This window comes from Centruroides vittatus, unplaced genomic scaffold, assembly GCF_030686945.1.
Source record: "Centruroides vittatus isolate TY-2023 unplaced genomic scaffold, ASM3068694v2 scaffold_2520, whole genome shotgun sequence".
Taxonomy (NCBI): Eukaryota; Metazoa; Arthropoda; class Arachnida; order Scorpiones; family Buthidae; genus Centruroides; species Centruroides vittatus.
This window is the reverse complement of record NW_027122689.1, coordinates 584231-606207: the sequence shown is the minus strand read 5'-3', so window position 1 is coordinate 606207 and position 21977 is coordinate 584231. Positions and strand designations below refer to the sequence as shown.

Genomic DNA, 21977 nt, shown 5'->3' with positions numbered 1-21977 from the left:
GCTCTACTGTAATTTGTTTTCTTTATAAAGTATATTATAAATAAGTTTAATTAAATCTTTTTACTATATGCATTTGACCTTTAGATTGTGGAGGAGTATTTAGAACTCTAGAAGGTAGTTTTAGTACACCAGGATTTCCAGATAAAATGACAGGAAATTCAAAGTGCATTTGGAAGATAGAAATAACAGAACAAAAGAAAAATAATACTGCTTATCTTATAGCATTTTCAATTGAATGGAAATATGAGAAAAGGTAAGTTATCATTTAGGTGAGAGATCTTGGGTATATTTGTGTGTGTGTGTGTGTTTATAGCATGTGTGTGTGTGTTTATAGCATTGTAGCTTTTATACTCACACTCCTTAGCTAACATCGTGGGTTGCGTTGTTGTAGTTTGTAAAAATTCCATTGTCAATTCAAATAAAATTTAATTTGAAAATATTTTATTTGTTATCACAATCCATTACTTAAAAACATACTTCTCACATACTTAATAAAATGTAAATGTTTGATAAAGGTCTTGCCTTAATAAAGACCTTAAGAATAAAGGTATTATTCTCTTCAATGATAGTTGCCTACAAGAGCTATGTAGACGACATTCTTGTCATCTGTATAACCAAAGATATATTTTTTGCATCATATAAACAATAACCCTTTTGGGCTAACCTTTCCTTAACTTTAGCCATTTAAGTAAATCTAGAGACCATTTCTTAGATCTCAATATTATCTTTCATAACAAATCATACAGTGAAACGTCGGTATAACAAATGCCAATTTGGCAAAATTTTTGATATAATGAATATATCTTGAATCCCTCACCAATTTCCTATTCAGATCAATAGATAGAATATTTATTAAACTGAAACATTTCAATGTCTGGCTTATTATCTATACAAAAGCCTGAAGAAGAGCCCAGAAAGGACCTCAAAAACATTAGCTATCATATAACCACTCCCGTTATAAGGTTTAATGTAAGTGTTATTTTTAATAAATACCATTATAACAAAAATTTCAGTTTAAGACCAAGAACACACATGCATAAAATTGTGTGGCAGAAAACTGAATCAGAAATCAGCTTTCGGTTCAGTTTCTGTTTTACGCTTTTATGTCAGAACACACATACGTAAAAATTCTGGCTGAATAGGAAACACCACTGCCACCAACAGTGCTAATTTTATTAATTTTTTCCTTTCATATATCTATCCCTGTGTACCTTCCATTTTTTTTCCACTTCCTCTGCTATAATGTAGAAAATTTAAATTAATACACTTCTATTCCAAATTCAAATAAAGAACATGTGATCTAAATACTAGGCCTGTATGTCGATTCTACTAAACCTACTTGTTATTTGAAATTTTTCACCTATAGTCATCCATAAACGTTGTTTAAATACAGTGTGTTTATACATGACACTGATGTGGTCAAACGGATTTGATAAACTCCTCTATTTCGTTTATTTTTCATTTTTTCCAGACCGTCACAATTATAGGGTTAACCCTCATTGCCACCATTGTTAGAATAAAAACCACGTGTCTACTTTGATATCACAGAAAAGACTTCGCTTTATTGGAGGAATTTTGGCGTAAAAAGTAGAGACATGCTCAACTCTTTTCAGTTCTGTTTCAGCCAAAATTTCAGAAAAATTTTTACGCTTTCTGTTGTATGCAGAATTTTACGCATGTGTGTTCCTGGCCTAACATAATAAAAGTTTTGTCCATTATAAAAGAATAATTTTATTATAATGAAATCTATAAATGCATAAATCATTCATTATTAGCAAATGAAGATTATTATGTCAAACAGTCTGACGACAACAATTTTAATGACTAATTCAACTGGCAACATTAATTTTAATTTTTAGTTATGGATTCATTTTGATGCTACTACTCTACAGTTTTTATTTTTTAGTTTGCAAGAAAAAATGGAGAAAAACAAAAGCAGTTTTATTTAAAAGAGAATAATAAAATATTAGATAACATGCAAAAAGGAATTAAACAAAAAGATGTACCTGATGGCCTACTGGAATGTTCTCACGGTAGCCTACTGGATTTTATCCAAAAAAAACTTTAATTTTTGTGCATATTGTTTCTTTAATCAGACTCCTTTTACCAGAAAATAATACTTCAAGCAGAAATAACAATTAGATAGAGAGGTAGGATTTCAACTAATTGGTACTACTATATTGTTATTTTAGTCGTTTATTTGTGATATTTTATGATAATTTTTTTATTACAGAGTAATTTTTATTCTAATTCAATATAACTTGCATTTTGAAAATGTGAAATTTGGTTCCATATAAATACTAATAGATTAATTGTGTTTTTAAAAACGTTTTAATTTCAAAATGTAAGCAAATTTATTATCAATAAATTTCTTTTATCCTTGCATATTTGATGGTATTTCAGTATAATGAAAACATTTTGATGGTCCCTCAATTTTGTTATACCAACATTTCACTGTACTAGCTAACATATACAGGTTGTCTGAAAAGAATCTGAACTTTTGGTCCGGAAATATAACTGGCAGGCACAACTAGTATCGATAGTCAAATTCAAAATTTTGAACATTATATTATCAATCATGCACAATAGCATTTGATTAGGTTTATAACAATGTACGGCATGAAATATAAGAGTTATTTCATGACCCTCATCAGAAAATTGCAATGGAGCAATGTGCCAACATTAAATTCTGTGTGAAACTAAAGAAAACTTTTACCAAAACGTTTAAATTTCTGAAAAAAGTATATGGGGATGATTGCCTATGTCAAACACAAGTTTACGACTAATTTAGTCAATTTGGACAATTCAAAAAGTGGTCATCTGAAGACATTGACTATGGACAGTATTGTTGATAAAGTGCATCAAATATTAGTAAAAGATCTGAATGTGACAGAGAAGTTGGGAGTGTCAAAGGACTCCATCCACATAATTTTACATAATCATTTGAACGAACATAAGGCCTATTCACACTTTGTTCCAAACTCGCTCACCAAGGAACAAAACGGACACACATTTATCATGCTCAGGACATTATCAAAAGAGCTCACTGTAATCCAAATTTTTTCAAAAATATTGTTACAGGCGATGAGACACGGTGCTACCAATACAATCCATTCACGAAACATCAAAGATCTGCATGGAAGTCATCAGATGAGTCCACACTGAAAAAACTTTGTTTACATACCAAATTCACAAAACAATTTGCCAGCAAAGGCTGGATCAAAAATTTGAAGACACCAGAGAAGACACCAACAAGAATGTCTGGTATATAAACAAAACAGAACAAAAATTAATTTTAGATCCTGTAAGTGTGAACTCGATTTTTTTTTCTTTTCCAAGAATTCTAATCACCGGCAATTGTTTTCTCCTTTTTTTTCCCTTGCATCGCAAAAGTACAAAAATAATATCCATTTATGCATTACAATAGTTATAAAATAAGGCTACAGTAAAACTATCTTAAAAACTAAAACACAAAGAGATGGAATAAGACACAGGATAGAGATAGAAATATCCGGTATATTTTTCTTTGTGTTTGGATGATATAAGTTCCTTTTTGATGAAGAGTGGGGTCCACCGGGATACAAAGTTCCACTTCTTTCTTTATGTACAGTACAGTACAGTACACTTTGATGCCTTCCTTTTTCTACTTGTCACAAGAGTTCACTACACAATCCAGGGACTATGCTTGGATCACCTGTTTCACCCTCCAACCACTATGAGATGTTGCCTCTTCTCATTCAACTCCACTCCTAGCATTGCTGGTCCTTTCCTTGGCTTCAGTGAAAAATGTCCATCCTCCTCTCAGCTGAAAAGTGGTCCTGCGACACTTTTTTCAAACATCAATGACATAATTTTAACATTTGCACATTTTTAGTTATTTATGCATAAAACTGCATGCACATTTCACAGTATCCTGTGTATGCCAAATACAAATAAATAGAATAATTTTGTTAAAATTGTTTGAAGTAAATATAATTCAAAATACAGAATTGATTATATTATTTAAACTATGCTTCTAATTATAGGCCAATAGAAGTTTATGACGGCCCTTCATTACAAAACGATACTTTAACAAATCTAACTGGAGAAGTATTGAGTAAAACTAATTCCATTTTAATTTTGTACGATAATAATGAAACTCTATCATCTGCATTCACTGTGCATTATCAAGCAAGGCGTAAGTAAATTATTTTAAACTGTGTTCAATTGATATAATTTTGTTTTGTCTTTCAGCTAATTTAACCATCAAATATTCCAATTCTCTTCTTCTAGTTTAATCTAAATTAATTAATTAAACATTATAATTATTAATTTTAATAAGAGATGGCACCTAATGCCTAACTCTAGTGCCAAATTTATTTTTAATCTATAATCATTTATCCAGAATTTAGGCCGATCATTTATGGCAGTTGTTGGTGTATTTGCTTATGATATTGGGTTTCATTTGATGTATGTTTGTATATATATATATACCTTGCTGGGTTTGTGATGGCTGACTGAGTGTCTTGAGTGGATGTTTCTGACCATAGGTGCAGATGTGTTCCCAGTCGGTGCCGTAATAACCGTAGATGGTTATATCTTAGTCTTATATATGCTGGAAGAGGAGATCGGACTGAAGGTCTGGGTAGCGTAACTGGCAACACGTCTGTACGGTAAGCGGGAGTTGCAGGTTTGAGTCCCACTTTGGGCCAATTATTTTCTTCCAGTTTAATCTAAACTAATTAATTAATTATTATAATTATTAATTCTAATACGAGATGGCGCCTAACACCACACACTAGTGCCAAATTTATTTCTAATTTATAATCATTATATCCAAATTTAGCCCAATCATTTATGGCAGTTGTGGGTGTATATTTGTTTAATATCGGGTTTCGATTGGTTTGTATATTTGTAAACCATCAAATATGCTTTTGGAGTCAGTTCTCATTATTTATCCTTAAATATCACCTGATTATCTATCTAGAAGAATATGTAAATGACTTCTTTACTCCTTTCAATCTTGCATACTTGGAGATATTTATTAACACTGTGCATAGAAACAAATCATATAATTTATAACAACTGAAAATATTTAATCTAATTTTAATAATTTTGCAAAAACAAATTCCAGTATAATTTTAACTTAAGTGGCTATTTAATACAGCATCCACTGCTTAATGTCAGCAGGTCCATTCCTGAAAATTGAACATTTCTATGCAAAAACCATTAACTTGAAGATTATTTCTCATTTAAAATTAAGACTCAGATTGTTATAGTTATCTTTAAGCATTTTACTATCATATTTGTAATTCCCTTTGTGCAAGAGCAGTTAGACGGGAATTATATATAAATTGTTACAAACTTATCCCACTCAGAAAAGGGATGTAAACTCAACAATAACACTTTCTTGATTCACTATCCCTCTCTTGCAGGTTATCAGATATCGAGAAGTTCTCACCTCTGAACATTTTGGTATTTACAATACTTAAGGTGTGAAGAACTTGCTGAAAGCATTTTGATTTCACTCACTTTCTTCTCCTCCCTTTTCTGCTGTTAGAGAGTCATCTCCGACACACTGTTCCAAAGAAAGTCTGATCCTTTCAACATACTTTTGGGACAGACCTTGTACATATATGTAAGTGTACTAATTTTTTATTTAATGACTGTGTAGCTTAACACATCATCAATTGGTAATTTCATGTTGCTAGATATCTTAGTAGCATGTCTAGACCTGTTTCAAGTTGATTGGTTAAATCAATCTCTGTTTGTGTAAGACAGTGTTTTAACACATCATTAGATTTGAAATGGAGAAAAATCTCAAATAACATTACGCTATCAAGAAATCTGCAACTGAGACATTTGCAGATTCAGCCAAAGTTTATGGAGATGTCACCTTATCAAGAAACATGGTGTTTAGATGGCACAAAGATTCGGGGTAAAGACGATGCTTATCATTTTTTTTGATAGCCACGGAATTGTGCACAAAGAATTTTTACCTTCAGAACGGACAATTAATCAGACCTACTACAAAGATATCTTAGAATGACTTCGAAAATGGGTCAAGCAAGTCTGTAGGGACATTGCAGAAGATTGGGTGCTGCACCACAGTAATGCACCTGCTCACACAGCGACAATGGAAAACATCAAAAAAGTTGTAACTGACAAACTAAATATCCTTACGGGAAATGACTTCAAGTGCTGCTACTAGCAGTGGAAAAAACTTTGAAATTACTGTGTGACCTCACAAGGGTCATTGAAGATCATTTGTAGTTTGATGTAACTCTTGTATACTTTGAAATTTTTTATTTCAAAGTATACAAGAGTTACATCAAACTACAAATGATCTTCAATGACCCTTGTGAGGTCACACAGTGGTTTCAAAGTTTTTCAGTACACTTACTTTTGGGACAGACCTTGTATATTCTAGTGGTGTGTGATACTTGGAATAAAGTTCTGCTTTTTGTATAAATGTATTTTGAGTATTATTTTCTGTTGTGTTTACCATTTTATTTGAAAAAATTCACATATTAGATATAGTAAACATTATTGTATCTATAGTAAAAATTTATAAATGTGTTAATTACCAAACCAAAACATGATTTATTACTATATAATTCTGTAATGATTACATATTTGACTGACCATTTAATACTTTTTAATATCATTATATGATATTTAAGTTGTTTTTATTGTTGAGTTTAATAGCAAAATACCTTAGTAATTACAATTTATAGAATAAAAACATGATTTTACATTATTATATACTGTATATGCAATTGTTTTAGAAGTTATTATTCTTCCAGTGTTATTTTTATATAATCATCATTGTTGTTTGTAATTTAATAAAAAACAATTGTACGTACTGTTACCAGGAAAAACTCTTGCCGACCACTTAAAACTACACATACAGTATATTGTATATTCTATAATACATTCCCAGTATGCATTCTTTTATCAGTTATATATATGTTTATATCATCCCAAATATAATGCTGCTAATAGGTTTGTATTAACGTGTAGATGCAGCCATAGAAAAAAATACTAACGATCTCTAAAGACATTTATCTGGGACCTCAAAAGTGCTTAAAACAGCCTTGGCTTTCAAATGTGTTTGGAATATAACTCTAGACTTTTTCCATAAAATTTGTTTAATATATAAAATATCGTATTGATATGAATTTTTCCCATACATTTGTCTGGATACAATGTTATTTCTAACTACAATCTACAAAGTTACGCAGGAAGACTTCGTATTCTCTAAGAAATTTCTGTAATTTTTTTAAAATTTGAACTGCAGTTGTCAGTATATGCACGTGGGTATTTGCAATTCCCGAACACTCCAAACACGTTACTCCAAATGTAGGTCTATTAACCGGTGTCGACGAGAGGTTCCTTTCGGCCCACAAATTATCAAGTCATGAAAAGTCGGTTTAAGATATCGATTCAAATGGAAATGCCAAATTTATCAATTCACTAAAATGCACAGGGTTGCCGCTTGACAGTCAAACTGATTCTTGACAATTGTTTCTTCAGACTTTGCATAATTTTGATAATCATTAATACATACGATTTAAAGTTCTACGTCATACATTACATTAATTTGTTAATTTAGACCTATATATTTGTATTATTCCACTCAAAAAACCTTAAAAGACCAGTAGTAAAAAAACTTTAATGGTCTATAATTGATGAAAGAATGCATACTCGGAACGTATTGTAGAATATACAATATATTTTTTAATCATCATACGGTGGATTCGACAAAAGAACGAATAGGCCTATAATGTGTGTATAATTTAATTATTGTGTTTTTGTCCTACAAATAAAACCGAACACGAGATCAAAATTGTCCAGACGAGTCACAAAATAACACATCGTTTGTATTCAAACATTTAATAACTAACGATGTGTTATTTTGATAACTAACGATTTTAAAACACAATTTTTAAATTATACACACACTATAGGCGGCCTATTCGTTCTTTTGTCGAATCTACCGTATGATGATTAAAAAATATATTGTATATTTTTGATCGATGGTCCCAAATCATTTGAATAATACAATCTTAAAATGTGATTCGGTAAGACACTGGAGGGAATGAAAAAGGGCAAGGCACCTGGTGTAGACCAGATACCCGCAGAACTTATAATGGCCCTAGGAGAAAACACTAAAAACGACCTGTATAGACTCATCAACGAAATGTATAGGCCTATAACTGGCCAAGTGCCAAAATATTTCGATAAGAGCATAGTGGTTCCGATTCCAGAGGAGGAATGAACGTCTATTTGGACAGTGAAAAAATAGCACGAGTTCACGTAACTAGGAAGCATAATTACCTCAGACGGGAGGAGTGGAAAAGATGTTACAGCGTGAATAATCCAAGCAAAACAAACAGGCATTCTATAGGAAACGACAGATGCTAACATCGAAAAATATATCAATCGATGTTAGGAAGCGATTCATTAAGAGTTTCATCTGGAACATAGCATTGTACGGTTCGGAGACACGGACACTCCGAACAGCGCTGGAGGCCTTTGAGATGTGGTGCTGGCGAAGAATGATGCGAATGTCGGAGAGAAAGAGGAATGAGGACGTTTTGGAAGAGGCAACAGAGAAGAGAGAGATTTTGAGAACGATAGAGGAAAGGAGAAATGACACGATTGGCCATCTAATTCGACACTCGGAATGGATGAATGTTTTATTGGAAGGAAAGATAGAGGGCAAAAGAGGACGTGGAAGACTCAGAGTGGAATATCTCGACGAGTTATTACGAAAAAGACCATCCCAACAGATAAATCAGCTAGAGAGAAGCTATAAGACTGCACACGCGTGTGTCTGTGTCTACATAGCCTATAGACCTACTAGGTATTACGACGGAAATGACAAAGACGGACAAGATTACGTATTGCCGAAATGTATCATTTCCATCGTAATGTTTTTATTTATTTGAGATACATCGACTGGTAAAACCGAATGGGTAAACGCGTATTTAAGAAACGAACGGTAGCCTATTTCCAGAAGGTTTGAAAACCCCGTTTGAAGAAAATGTTTTATTATAATCATTGTTACGAGTCATCATATTCCAACGTTTCGTTTAGTCATTTATTTACAATTATACAAATTAATTTTATTATCTATTTTCAGTCTGTTCCAATTTGTGCGACAACGGAATTTGCATGCACCCAGACTGGCCCTGCAACGGAATTAACCAATGCGGAGACTACAGCGACGAAAGAGACTGCCAAGGAAGGCCGCCGCTTCCTCCCCCCGTTCCTCCCAGTATAAATATTATTAAAACCGGAGGTATAAATATTTATTTCGGTTTTCGACAATTCACGGAAAAACGTTGAAGGCCTATGGGTATACCGAGACGGCTAGAATAAATATATACCGCACGAGTAACGATTCTCCAAACCCGGAAAGCCCATTCCCACCCATCCGTTCGGTTCCTCTATTAATTTCAAACGGAACGGTTGGCTTTTTCCGTCCGGACTAACAATAATTATAATCCTCCGGCGCGTTAGATAGACGAGTAATCGTCCATGTAACACATTGGGCTAACCGGCCACAAACGTGCAGGACGTAGGGGAAAGTAGGGTAATGGAGTCCACCTGTTTTTTTTTCTTTGGCTAAACTTCAGAATTTTCAATCCCAACAGATGCTTGCATCTGAGCCAACTTCGAATTCCGAATATGGTGGCTGTTCCGCGCACATGCTTGATTGTGAGGAAAAAACAGTTCCTTCTAATTGGAACACTATCATTTGTTCGACTGTACGTACCCTTGTATATAATTTAGCAGTAATATATATTATTGAAACAATAACTATTCCGTCAAATATTAAAATACATAAAGGGAAAAAGTGAAATCTTTTCTTCGTGTGTTTAATCGAGGTTAGAAACATAAAATGGCGTGAAGGGGTAATGGGGCTCGACGAGAATCGAATGATAACGAAGACGGTGACAGATGCAAGCAATGCCAATAATTCCTGCATCATCTGTGGAGAATTTGGTAGAAACAAAGACTTGTGGTACAGATTCTCCAGGTGATTAATCACTCAATACAATAATCAAAAATGTAGTTTTTAATTTAAAGTGCTTGAACTTATCATTAAGCATACAAACTATTTTGAAAACAATATATGATGTAGATAATCGAGATGGCTTGATGATGATGATAATGAGCGCAGAGCCCAAACGGTTAGGAGTTGAAAGTTGAAATTTGGACCACAGTTAGTGTACTGTACATTCTCACGACGTATCCTAAGAAGGGATTTTCCAAAATCCCTCCGCGGGGGAGAGGGAGAGGGTTAAGGATTACCCTGAAATCGGATTTTACTGTACTATTTTAGATGCGATTTTTTGCGGAAAATAGAAAAATTTTAGATGGGTCTAAAAATATGTTCTAATTAGTCTCTGAAGAGAATGAACCTAATTCTTGGACCCAGCGAAAACGGGTAAGATCGGCTATAATCTAATCATCTTATCGTTACTTTTTGCCCGAGCAACAGCTATTTTGCCTCATCTGCTAGTACATATATAAAAATTTAATACCGTATTTTACGGACTATAAGACGCACCTGAATTTTGGAGGCAATTTTTCGAAAAAAAGTGCGTCTTATAGTCCGTAAAATACGGCAATTCATATGCAAATCAAATTTTCTAGTTTTTGACAAACATTTCTAACGTTTCAGTCTTTTTTTCAATGTTTTTATATGATGGTTCCCATTACATTGAGCCCCATTACCCAACCGTGTGGGGTAATGATTTTTATTTTTTCATTTTTCAACATACGATAAAATATAAATACAACTTTGTGAAAAAGTAAAGCCTTTGCTTTCGTTCTTCTTCCGTCGTTTCTGCCGATGATGAAAAACGACGGAAGAAGAACGAAAGCAAAGGCTTTACTTTTTCACAAAGTTGTATTTATATTTTATCGTATATTAAATGTAAATAACCGTCACCCATGATTTTTAACTATTTTTATCGTAATGTTTTTCGTTTTTTATAATTAAAACAGTATGGAGAGGAATACTCGAGTTTTGACCCGCGCACTTTATTTGTTAGAGTACACTGTTTGCACCAGTAAAATAGCTTGTCACAGTATTGTTAGGTTTTCTTAAAAATATGCAAAATACCTTAGGCGGGCCCCATTTTCCTACTCCCCTAATTGCAGCGATTGCGTCCATAATGTTCTACTGGCGGAAGGAACCAAAGTCGGGTGTCGTTCTTCTCGGATTTTCCACAAAGTAACAAAACGGGGCGAAACTAATTACGTCATTTTAACAATATCCTAATTGGCTCCGTAATTCTTTGCTTTAAACTGTATATGGCCTAGGTAAATTTTAGTTTTGAGAAAGGTCAACCGCCTTTAACGTTTCTCTAAAAACAACGGAAAGGACAATTTTATTTACCAATATATTGCGTGATTGGTGGTAGGTTTTTCGCCTAATATTTCTTCTTTCTTTTCGTAGCTTCCTATTGGATTCTGGCCGGAATTCCGGGTGGCTTCGTAATAGGACTCTTTACCGCCTTCGCCGGTCTGTTCGCCTTAAAAAAGTATCGAGAGAGAAGACAGAACAGCTATTCTACTTTTCCCTCCTACGATTAGTAAAGCCTTACGCCGGAAACGGAAATGCCGTCTTTGTTCTTACGAAATAATTACGTATATTTTGATAATAAAAATTCAATATTCTTTTAGAAAGTGTATAGTTGTGATAACCGCGTCGCGCCCCGTGTTTTTACCCCTACGACTTTGGCGGATTCGTCCCGGAACATAACGAGAATGCTCCACCAGTTTTTAGGAAAATCAAATTAGAGCATTTTAAATTACAAATTTGTAAAATCTCTATAATTTTCATTGCGGTTGGTTAGTAATTAGCAGATAAGTCCGGCATTTCCCGGCCAAACAGGAGGATAAACGTGTTACAAATTTGGTGGTTTCGTTTACCCGATGCTTAGTATTAAAATAAAAATATTTTTATTTATCCGTGTCCTTTCTCCAATGCTTTTGAATTTAAAAAAAAAAAAAAAAGTTTTTCTACGCGTGATTAGCCGAGGAGTGGTTGTTTCACCGAGAAGCCAGGCGAAACTTAGCGAAAATGGGAAATACGCTGCCCAGGGGTAGCGAGTGGTAAAGGTTGGGAACTAGCCTTTTGGTTCCGAAGGATCCGTTCCTCGCGGTACGACCGTTTGGCAAATGCCAACCCGGAAAATAAGATTTTTCTCGGAAACCCTCACCCGCGGCGTACATATTTAATACCGAAACGGTTACATTTTTCCATCTTTATGGCGGCAGATGGGAACCGGGCCATTTAATCTTTTCCGGTATAGAACGCTGGCGGCGGAAAGTATTTTCGCTCGTCTTTTCCTCCGTAATAATGGACAAAAGTCAAAGCGTCGGTTTCGATCGTTTGAAAGTTCGCGTCAAACGGGATTTCCTCTAGCGCGAAAAGAGAGGCGATCGATTAGACAATGTCCGACCCCCCTAATTTTACCAATCGGCGTTCGTTCTGCGCCGGGAGAACAATAGCCGGAAGCGTCATTCGCTGACGTCGACGTAATCGAAGGGGAGGAAGGATCCGGGAGACCGCCGGTTCAAATCGCGGACGTTTGAGCGGTAGGTAAATTGCTGCGCCGAACGCGGTTGACGTAGACGACCGGAATTAGTCCGGTGAGGAACCGGCCAGGTAAATATGTCGGAAATTGCGGAAATAACACGAGTCGGGACTATTTTCTACTTATTCCGTGCAAGTTTTAGTAACCGAGCGACGCTGTTCTAACATTAACCACGTGGTTGTTTTTCCCTCCGGTCGTACGTTTTAAATACACATCCCGTTTAAAAAAGGAGATGGTCTGGAGTGAGGATGCGTGCGTAGAGTAACGACCGTTCGTTAAACGAGCAGAAAATGTTACGGTACCAGGCTTTTGCAAGAAATTTGCTCTTTGTTTATTTAGTCCGGGTCGAGGTTGGAATTTTCTGCTTTGTCCTATTGTCGGCTTAGGGCGGAGGAGCCACGCCTAGTCGCTAAGTAATTTTACAGTTTTTTGTACGGCTCTTGTGCCGGTGGCCAGAAAAAGTTCTACGCGTTTAGGAGACCGTTAAGAGGAACGAATAAAGAAGAAACGCCAGATTCTCCCTATCAGATAACGTATTAGAATTATCGCCGGCCGACGACGGCAACTGTCGTTTCCCTTCTATCGATATAGCTACCGATTCGGCCATTCGTCGAAAAGCGGAAGGATTAAAACTTCTTTATTCCTTTTATTAATTAATTGCACGTAATTAACGTTTCGGGTGTTTTGATCCCTCTTCGGTCGGAAATGTGAAATTCGTAAAAACTTGAACAAATAAATTTCAATGTGGCACATATTTAAAATTTAAGAATTACCCACTTCCTATTTACAACCGTAATTTATAATTTACTTTATAGTTTTCTTCTTTCCAGTGTGATTTTATAGAATTATTATAATTAAATAAATTACAATATTATATACACTTATCGGACTATATATAATACAGGAGTTACAATACCGGTTCCGAAACAAGTTTTACGATACGAAATAAAAAAGACAATCGTTACTCAAAACTTTTTAAAGAAAACGATAGATGCCTATTCTCGTACTGCGTTATATTAATTGGCCAAACATTTCAACTCGGTAGATCGACAAATAAATTTAAATAAAATAAAACTTTTTTGATTCTCAAACAGAAGTCGTGCTACTTATTTCAACACTCGGCGATATTCCATTTTTATTTAGTTGATACGAGTTACGAGTACGATAACACGTTTCGGGCACTGCCCCTCCTCGTTCGACACGAGCGCATTATCCAACTCAAAAAGCATATACATGCATAAGGTTGGCGCTACATTATACATTCAATTTATTTCTCAAGCATTCCTTAAAATTTATCCGAATATCTTATTACAATGGATTATTTAAAATCTTTGTGTGTAATTAAAACAGGGTTTACTAGCGCCGGACTAAAATAAAACTTTTAAAATGGAAAACCTTAAATTACGCGTATTTGCCGTTTCCGGTGGACGGAAACGGGCACGATTTAGGGCCCGGGAACGGTGGCGCGTTATCCTACGGGTCAAAAGGGTAATGGCCCGGATCCCCACCCATACAGAGTCCGAACCAATCTTTTTTTTAAAAAAAAACGGGAAAGGTGGTTTCGGACTTTCCACCGTCGGAAGTTACGGCATCTCCGCCATCTACCACCATTCAATAAAGCCTCTCCGACCCGCCGTGGCCTTAAGGTGAGAAATGTCCTCGGAAGCGCAAATTACGGGCCTCCGAAAACTTTTGGTGGCGCGGTACGTATATTACACGCACCGTAACGTCTGCGATTTACTACCTGGTTAAATATCGTCAAAGTGGAACCGTACTTAGGGCGTTCGGACCGCGGGACTAAATTATAGCCTATGGTTAAAACGTTACTTTCTTTGTTTTGTTAAGTTACGGCCAGGCAACACTCGGGTCATCCGCCTAGGGGTCTTTTAAGGGTAACTGGTCCCTATTCGGGCGTTACGGAGGTGGAGAAACCCCGGAAAATCTACCACCGAACTCCCAGTGTTGGAGGCCACCGGTGGGCTAACCATACGTTCTGCAAACTGAAGCACTTCCGACGCAAGTTTTAGGTGGGGAGCTTTCTTGGGAATGTAATAAGCTTTACCGGGGACCGGCAAGGCGGCCCACCGCAGTTTCTTAGGAAACGAAAAACGAACTACGAAACTACCACCGATACAGTTTTATAACCGGCACGGGTAACGCCGGCATTTTCTTTGTAATCGGCCCGCCCGATTTTACTCCGGAGAGTGCGGTGGTTCCCGGATTAATTGGTTTCGGGAGGCCGAGCAATTTTCCCGCAAGAAATAACGGAAAGCCAACCGTCGACCGCCAATCCGAAATTAGGACTTCCTATCTTCTGTTCGAGAGCCGATTTCACGCCGGGAGTGCGTTGCTGCCGCCCGCCTAGTTCGAACTCGGAATCGTCGGGTGTCTTTCCGTCAAAAACGGAGAATATACCCATCCCCGCTGTCGAGAAAGAAAGCTTCGTTCTTTCCGGGACCGTCGGGCGTTTATCCAGGACGTACCGGAGGCAAGAGCGGAGACTCCGCTGGCGTAATTATTTTTAGCGATATTTTACGCTGGGGTAAAGCCAGTCGAGCGGTGTTCGACCTTGGACGCCGATACGTGGGTATAACGGTATCGTCGGTAGAATGTACTGTACAGTACGTGGGGAGAAAATTGGCGGGAAAGGACGTTCTCTGCGGCTATTTGGTAGAGACCTAGAATAAACGTGGAAAGATTTACAGAAGTAGGCACGTATCTACGACCAGAGGCATCCCGATTACGGGATCGGATGCCTAGAACCGTCGAAAATCCTTGCACTTAGGTGACTATGTAATAAATAAGCTAAGCAGAATATTTTACTACGATATCTTAGTTAATAATTCGACGATGAAAGCTAGATATAAAAGTAAAGGTGTTATTTGTAATTGAAGTAGAAAACGAGCGGTAGACGTACACATTATTACAAAGCCCTCGTATAATTAAATTAGTAGAAAGCCTTACTGTTATCGACCTCGAACAAGTAGATATTTTATTTCATTTAATGCGAACATTGTCTTTATATCGATGTATGACGTATACGACCGTCCATCGCCTTCCCAGAGCAAGGACAAATAGGTCGGCCGATTAAAAGTAATTACGGCCCAAGTTTTTACGCCAGTCGAGTCTCGATGAGAGTATAAAAAGTGCGGGCCGAAACTAGCTCTTCCCCGGTTTCACCCCGCCCGCAGGCTTTCTCCCCTTCCCGATCGGGAAAATCGGGCTTCTCCGCAAAAAGCGCCACCGGCTGGGGATTTCCCCGTCTTCGCCCTTCCGCCGCCCGGAACCATCGATTGGAGGGGCGGCCGAGCGACCTTGGGCGGGGAGGAAATTATCGATCGACGGCAGACGGGAAGCGGCGCGGAGAGGAAGACACCGGGGCGACGTCTGTGGGAGGTCGGCCGTAATCGCTGCGGGTGAGTAACCGTCTCCTCCCCGTCCGCGGTCGACGGCGGTTTAATCCGCGAGAAGCGACGGAAGTGGAGAAGGGCCACCACTCTACTCCGCGTCTTCCCTTCCCGGGCACTCGCTATTTCCTATTCCCCGCGGCGGCGCCCACCCCGATCCGAGTACTTAGGCCTAATTACTTCCGCCGCCCGAAAAGTAAACCTGGGAAGACCCGGCGCCTCGGCTTGGGGTTTCGGCTGGGCCCGATTCCCCGCCGTCGGACGTCCGAAACGACTGTACCTTCGGTCCTCGGCTACCAACATTTCGTGTAATCGTTAATTATAATTTGGCCCTTGGCTTTTTTATAATTAATCGCCAAAGACCGAATTTTTCTCTTCCTTTTCCGGCTTTCGTTTCCGACTTTTTTCCCTCCGCCCGGAATTATTTGTGGACGGACGGAGGAGGAAGGATGGAATCGAGGAAAGGGCGGTGTGGCCAACGGAAAGCTTAATCCCATTAAATTTTAATTTGTCGGTCGACTCGGACCGAAAGTTTACAAATTTTGCCCGGAATTCGGAAAGGCGGCCGAAACGGCTAAGGAGGGAACAAAGTACGATCGTCGGCCTTCGCCCTTTGGTCCTAACCGACGTCCTCGCTCGACCTTTGCACGTTAAAACCGGCGCCGGTAATCTTTAACACTAAAATATTCATATATTTTAGTGTTAAAGATTACCGCTCCGACTTTCGTACGACCGGTAAATTCGGTATTTTTCGGGACGCCTCCGTATCGACTGTTACTTTGTTTACGAAAGTCGAACATTTTTAGGTTTAAAATGAAAGAAGACGGAAAGTCTCGGGGGTGGACGGACTTATTCAATTACACCTTGGCCCCCCTGTTCTTGATGATCGGCTCCACCAATTTCTCCGTCTGCCTCGTCTACCTGGTGGTGGTGGAGAAGAGCGACGCGGGGGCCGTGGCCCGCCTGGGGGGCCCGGTCGATTTCGTCCTCCGAGCTTGGAAGAGCTCTCTGGTCTTCGACCCCGAAATCGTGGCGCTGTTGGCCGCCTACACCCTGTGGTCGGCCTCGGCCCTGCTGGTCTTGGGAGGAGAAGTGTACTACGGCCCTCCCACCTCCACCGGCCACCGACCCCGCTACCTTCGCTCGGGATTCAAGTATTACCTGGCCAGCCTGACTTCGGCCGCTCTTCTTCTCTCCTCCGTTTCCGCCCGGCACTGGTACCAAAAATTCCACGTGGTGATCGGCAACGTCGTCGTCTTCGGCTACTGCGTCACCGTATTGATTTACCTGAAGGGTCGCCTTTACCGTTCTCCGGGAGAACACGGCTCTTCGGGAAACGTCGTCTTCGATTACTACTGGGGCTTGGAGTTGTATCCCAGATTGGGCGAGTGGTTCGACGTCAAACAGTGGACCAACTGTAGATTCGGTATGATGGCCATGCAACTGATAATACTGCTGTGCTGGAAGGCCCAGGTAGAAGAGACCGGTTGGAACTGGGCCATGGCCACCACCTCCTGTCTGCAGACCGTTTATCTGGCCAAATTTTATTGGTGGGAAGACGGCTACATGAATACCATCGACATCACGCGGGACAGAGCGGGTGAGTTCTCTTACATTTACGTTAAACGGGTAAGACATTAAAAACGTATTTTTTTATCCGCGCCGGTAATTAACCGCACCGAAAACGTATTATGCCGATAATTTTAACATCCCGAGAGTAAAATCGTTGTTCCTCCCGGAGTAAAATACGATAAGTCGCCGAAACTCGGATAATTGGCAAATTCGTCACCGTCCTAAACGTGCCGTTAAGTCGGCAATTGTCTCCTTCGAACACTTCTCGTCTTTAGTTTTTTTTTCCTATTTAGATAAGGAAAAGATACGGATGTAGTTTACGTAACTGTGCCCGGGATCGAGCTACGTTGCTAATCCCGTCGGATAATGGGAAATTCCAGTAAAGTTTTCGATAAACTCGCCAATGGAAAAATTGTGGTGTGAAACGAAAAGTTTAAAGAGCCCGTCGGCTCGGGTCCGAACCCCGTTGCTTAAACCATCGCGTCCTTTACCCCCATTCCTCTCGCAATGTTTTTACATTAAAACAATACATAATTAACGTTTCGACTTTTTATCTAATACGTCTATTCGTTAAGCGGCCGATTTTTATAAAGAATCAAAAAGACGTTTCCCGAAAACCCTCTCCCGCCTCCGAAAGAACCTAGCGCGAAATTACTCGGGCGGAGAATGATTGGAATAGAAGCGGAGAAAGGCATCAGAATTTATAACGGTAGAACTGTGCGAAAATCTAGGTGAAAGTGGAGTGATGCGGAAACCCCGGGCTTTCTCCCGATGATGTAGTGGAAGATGCGGATCGTCTATAGAAGAAAGTAAGATTTTTCATAATTACTCCTTCGCTGATCGGCCAAATGAAGGTTCGAGAGTAATTGAAAAAAAGGACTCGGACAAAAATCTGTGACAAACTTCTGAGACTGGAAAATGGAGAGGCTTAAGTTTGATCCATTCAAATATATACGGTATGTTTGTATCAATATATGTAGTACAAAAATAGCGTAGTTAGGTGTGTTCTTCCTACGAGAATAAGCATTCACCCGAGCTTCGTTTTCCACGAAACTACGACGGTCGGGCATTCTCCAAATCTTTCTTATCTCTAATTATCACAGACTCGTCACGGAGGATGCGGAAAAGACGTGTCCTCGTTGTATCCAGATTACGTGTCGCGTATGGAGAATGGAGAGTAAATAGACGAGGACGAGCAGAAACAAAATCGCTTACGAACCTAGGCCACCTATTGCAGAAAAATTAATACCCGAGATCGATTATCCGATAAGATGGGGGGTTTGGAGAAAGAGCAGAATAGAATCTGACCGTCCGGCTCGTAACAAGATGGTCAGATTTTAAGAAATTGTCGTGTCTGTTGGACGATAGGAATAGCGGATAAGGGTATACTATAGATTACTCCCAATGGAATTTCAGGACTTTGATTATATATTTGAACTCAGGGGACCGAGACTAGTTCAACGGTACCCTATTTTTGGACCGGAGACGAAAAATAAAAAAGTTATCACACTTTTTACGTTACCATACTTTTTTAATGCTCTCATGCAGACGGCACCGTAGTTGCTAGTATTGCCATCTTGCGGTAAAGTCTGCAAACCGCGACGTCGGACTACGGTCATCTCCCGGAGCGTTAAACACGCGATACGAGAGCGGAGAGAGCGACGCGATTTCCGATCATCGCGCGATCGCCATTTCGGATAATGTTACTTATGGCAGCGAACATGGCGGCCCGACTGACCTCTCGTATGGGCGCCACCACACGCCGCCACGTGCTAAACTAGTGATCGATTCACGGTAGTTCTTGAACAAAGTAAAAAAGGGGGGAACGTCTACTAAAGGCAATTTTAACGGCAAGCGACGGGACTCCCGATCGCGATAGCGAGGCCGACTTAGCGGAAAGCGACGCGACTCCCTATCATCGCGCGATCGCCGGAAAAAAGTATGATAACTTTTTTATTTTTTGTCTCCGGTCCAAAAGTAGAGTATCGTTGAACTCGTCTCGGTCCCCTGAGTTCAGATATATACCCAAACACACGAAATTCCATAGGGAGTAATCTATAGTATACCCGCGGATAAAATTAAAAGAAGCGCGTAAGAAGGTGATTAGACCGATGACTATAAGTGATCTGGCAATGGCAAAGGACGAGAGAAACGGAGGATTAGATAAGACACGGACAAAGCTTAGGCTTTGCCAGTCAACAGACAAGGATGGATCCGGAAAAAAATGTTACGATAAAGAAAAGATTTCAAATAACAAAGGTCACAGATACGGTCCTGGAAACTGAATTCCGACAGTACAATCTAGTGAAACGAAGGGGGGAAAAATATATAGAGGGGAGGAGTTGGAAATTATGTGGCCCGGAAAGAAGATAAACAACCCGGACGACGTAAGACGCTGGCAAATCGAGCATTTTGGAAGAGAAGCATCTATATCGGTATCGTCATATAAACAGAAGTAATGCGGCTGAAAAAGGAGGGAAATAATACTAGATTTTTAGTAAAAACTGCGAAAGGCTTCATCACATTTTAATTGTAAAGATTTCGGAGAAAACTAAGAAATGTTTTTCACTTTCATTTGAAGTTTTCCATTTACATAATAATTGCAGTTAAATGATTTCTTCTTCTGTTGGAAGCGTTAAACTTTTTAATGCTTCGAACTTCAAATGTCTGTGCGCTTAACCGAACAAATGGCAAATGTCAAATTATTTTAAAGAAATGAACAGGAAAAAATAAATAAATTTTAGAACGCAAATTACCGTCGCCAGTTAAATCAAGGCTACATTTTGCAGTTCAAGACGATCCTCTCTCTTAACAATGCAAATGATCCATTCTTATTCAACAAATCAATATTTTGCTAATGTTTCAAAAATTGCAAAAATTGGATAGATTTTGTGTACTGTACGTAATTTTAACTAACAAATTGATAATGTACTCATTGTACCAGCAAATGAAACTAAGTGGTAATTTTTAAATAACTATACCACAGAAACCTATTGTCAGATTAAACATGCAATTAATATGTTTAACGATTGTTCTATAGTTTTTAAATGTTTATTTTCTCAAACTAAATGCCGTTATCATCAAAACAAAATTCAATTTCTTGAAACCAATTGTCCACATTATTTTAACCTCTCTACCCGGTATATTAGACTATTATTATTCATTTATTTTCTAATTTCTGCTAAATTTTATATTTGTTTGTTGACATTTAAAATAAACTTTAATTACTTATTTCAAACAGGCTTTTATATCTGTTGGGGATGCTTGTGTTTTGTGCCATCCTTTTACACCCTGACTAATCTCTACATGGTAGAAAATTCTCCGACACTCAGACCCGAAATTGCAGTTGTCATTTTCGTCGCGGGAACCGTGTCGATACTATTAAATTACTGGACCGACTATCAAAAGCAACTGGTGAAGAGTACGAAGGGCAAATGCATCATCTGGAAGGTTCCCGCCACCGTCATCCGTGGATCTTACCGGGATGCCGAAAATGTCACTCGCGAAGTTGTGTTGCTGGCCTCGGGATTCTGGGGCGTTGCCAGACACATGAATTATTTTTTTGAAATTCTACTACATATTTTATGGGAATTGCCGAGTTTATTTTCCAGTCTGATACCCTATCTCCATGGTCTGTTTCTGACGGTACTACTAGTTCATAGAGTATTTCGAGACGAAGAAATCTGCCAGAAGAAATATGGATCTTATTGGCAACAGTATTGTCAGTTGTGTAAATACAGAATAATACCAGGAATATTTTAAACATTATTTTTCCTTTTAAACCTGTGATATATCGCATCAAAATTATTAATGTATGTAAAAATGCTCAATAAATATATTTAACTTGTAAAATTACGATTTCTGCCTATTACAGATTATTTGTATAAGCACAGTTAATAGGAAAGCGGTACTCTGTCTGAAACACAAACCTTTAAAGGGTTAAGTTTATTTTACATTCGATTTCTAAATTTATGCATAAAGTGGAAGCTAAAGTAAATATTTATGGCAGTAGTTCTCAAACTTTGTAAAAGAGAAGCCATCTTTTTGTGGAAAAAGTCTCCTATGCTTACATAAAAAGTCCCCGACACTTCTTACATGAGCGTATTGAAATATAATTTTCTCAGTCTTATTTGAAAAAATAAATACTGAGATTTTCTTACGATATTTTGGTAGTATACAATTATAACTCAAAAAAAATAGCACAGAGATACTTCTAAACCAGATAAAATTATGATGATATAATCTACATCGTAAGTGACCATTAGTTACGCTACAATGTGATCGTTTTAATGAAATTATTACGAATTAACAACTAAAGTAAGACTTAAATATTTGAGTTTGAATATAGGCCTACAATATGATTTGTAATAGAAATGTGCAAGTTTATATAAAGTAATTA

The 21977-nt window shown here is 38.2% G+C and overlaps 2 protein-coding genes across 3 annotated transcripts in view; both read left to right on the top strand.

The window, feature by feature from the left end:
• Window positions 1-11685, top strand: part of LOC136987591 (cubilin-like) — a 133128-nt gene extending 121443 nt beyond the window's left edge. The window contains exons 17-20 of the mRNA XM_067285352.1: window positions 85-253; window positions 4026-4177; window positions 9128-9286; window positions 11456-11685. Coding sequence (XP_067141453.1) covers window positions 85-253; window positions 4026-4177; window positions 9128-9286; window positions 11456-11592 — 617 coding nt within the window. The 3' untranslated portion in view covers window positions 11593-11685. The remainder of the gene's footprint in view (window positions 1-84; window positions 254-4025; window positions 4178-9127; window positions 9287-11455) is intronic.
• Window positions 11686-12571: 886 nt separating this feature from the next.
• LOC136987595 (uncharacterized) lies at window positions 12572-21430 on the top strand. Of its 2 annotated transcripts, none has more exons than XM_067285359.1 (3): window positions 12572-12600; window positions 16813-17606; window positions 20820-21430. In XM_067285359.1, the coding sequence occupies exons 2-3, from the start codon at window positions 16820-16822 to the stop codon at window positions 21338-21340; spliced, it is 1308 nt and encodes a 435-aa protein (XP_067141460.1). In that variant the 5' UTR covers window positions 12572-12600; window positions 16813-16819; the 3' UTR covers window positions 21341-21430. The 2 variants fall into 2 exon arrangements, with proteins under 2 accessions (XP_067141460.1, XP_067141461.1); XM_067285360.1 differs by lacking the exon at window positions 12572-12600 and adding an exon at window positions 15739-16015.
• The last annotated feature ends 547 nt before the right edge of the window (window positions 21431-21977 follow it).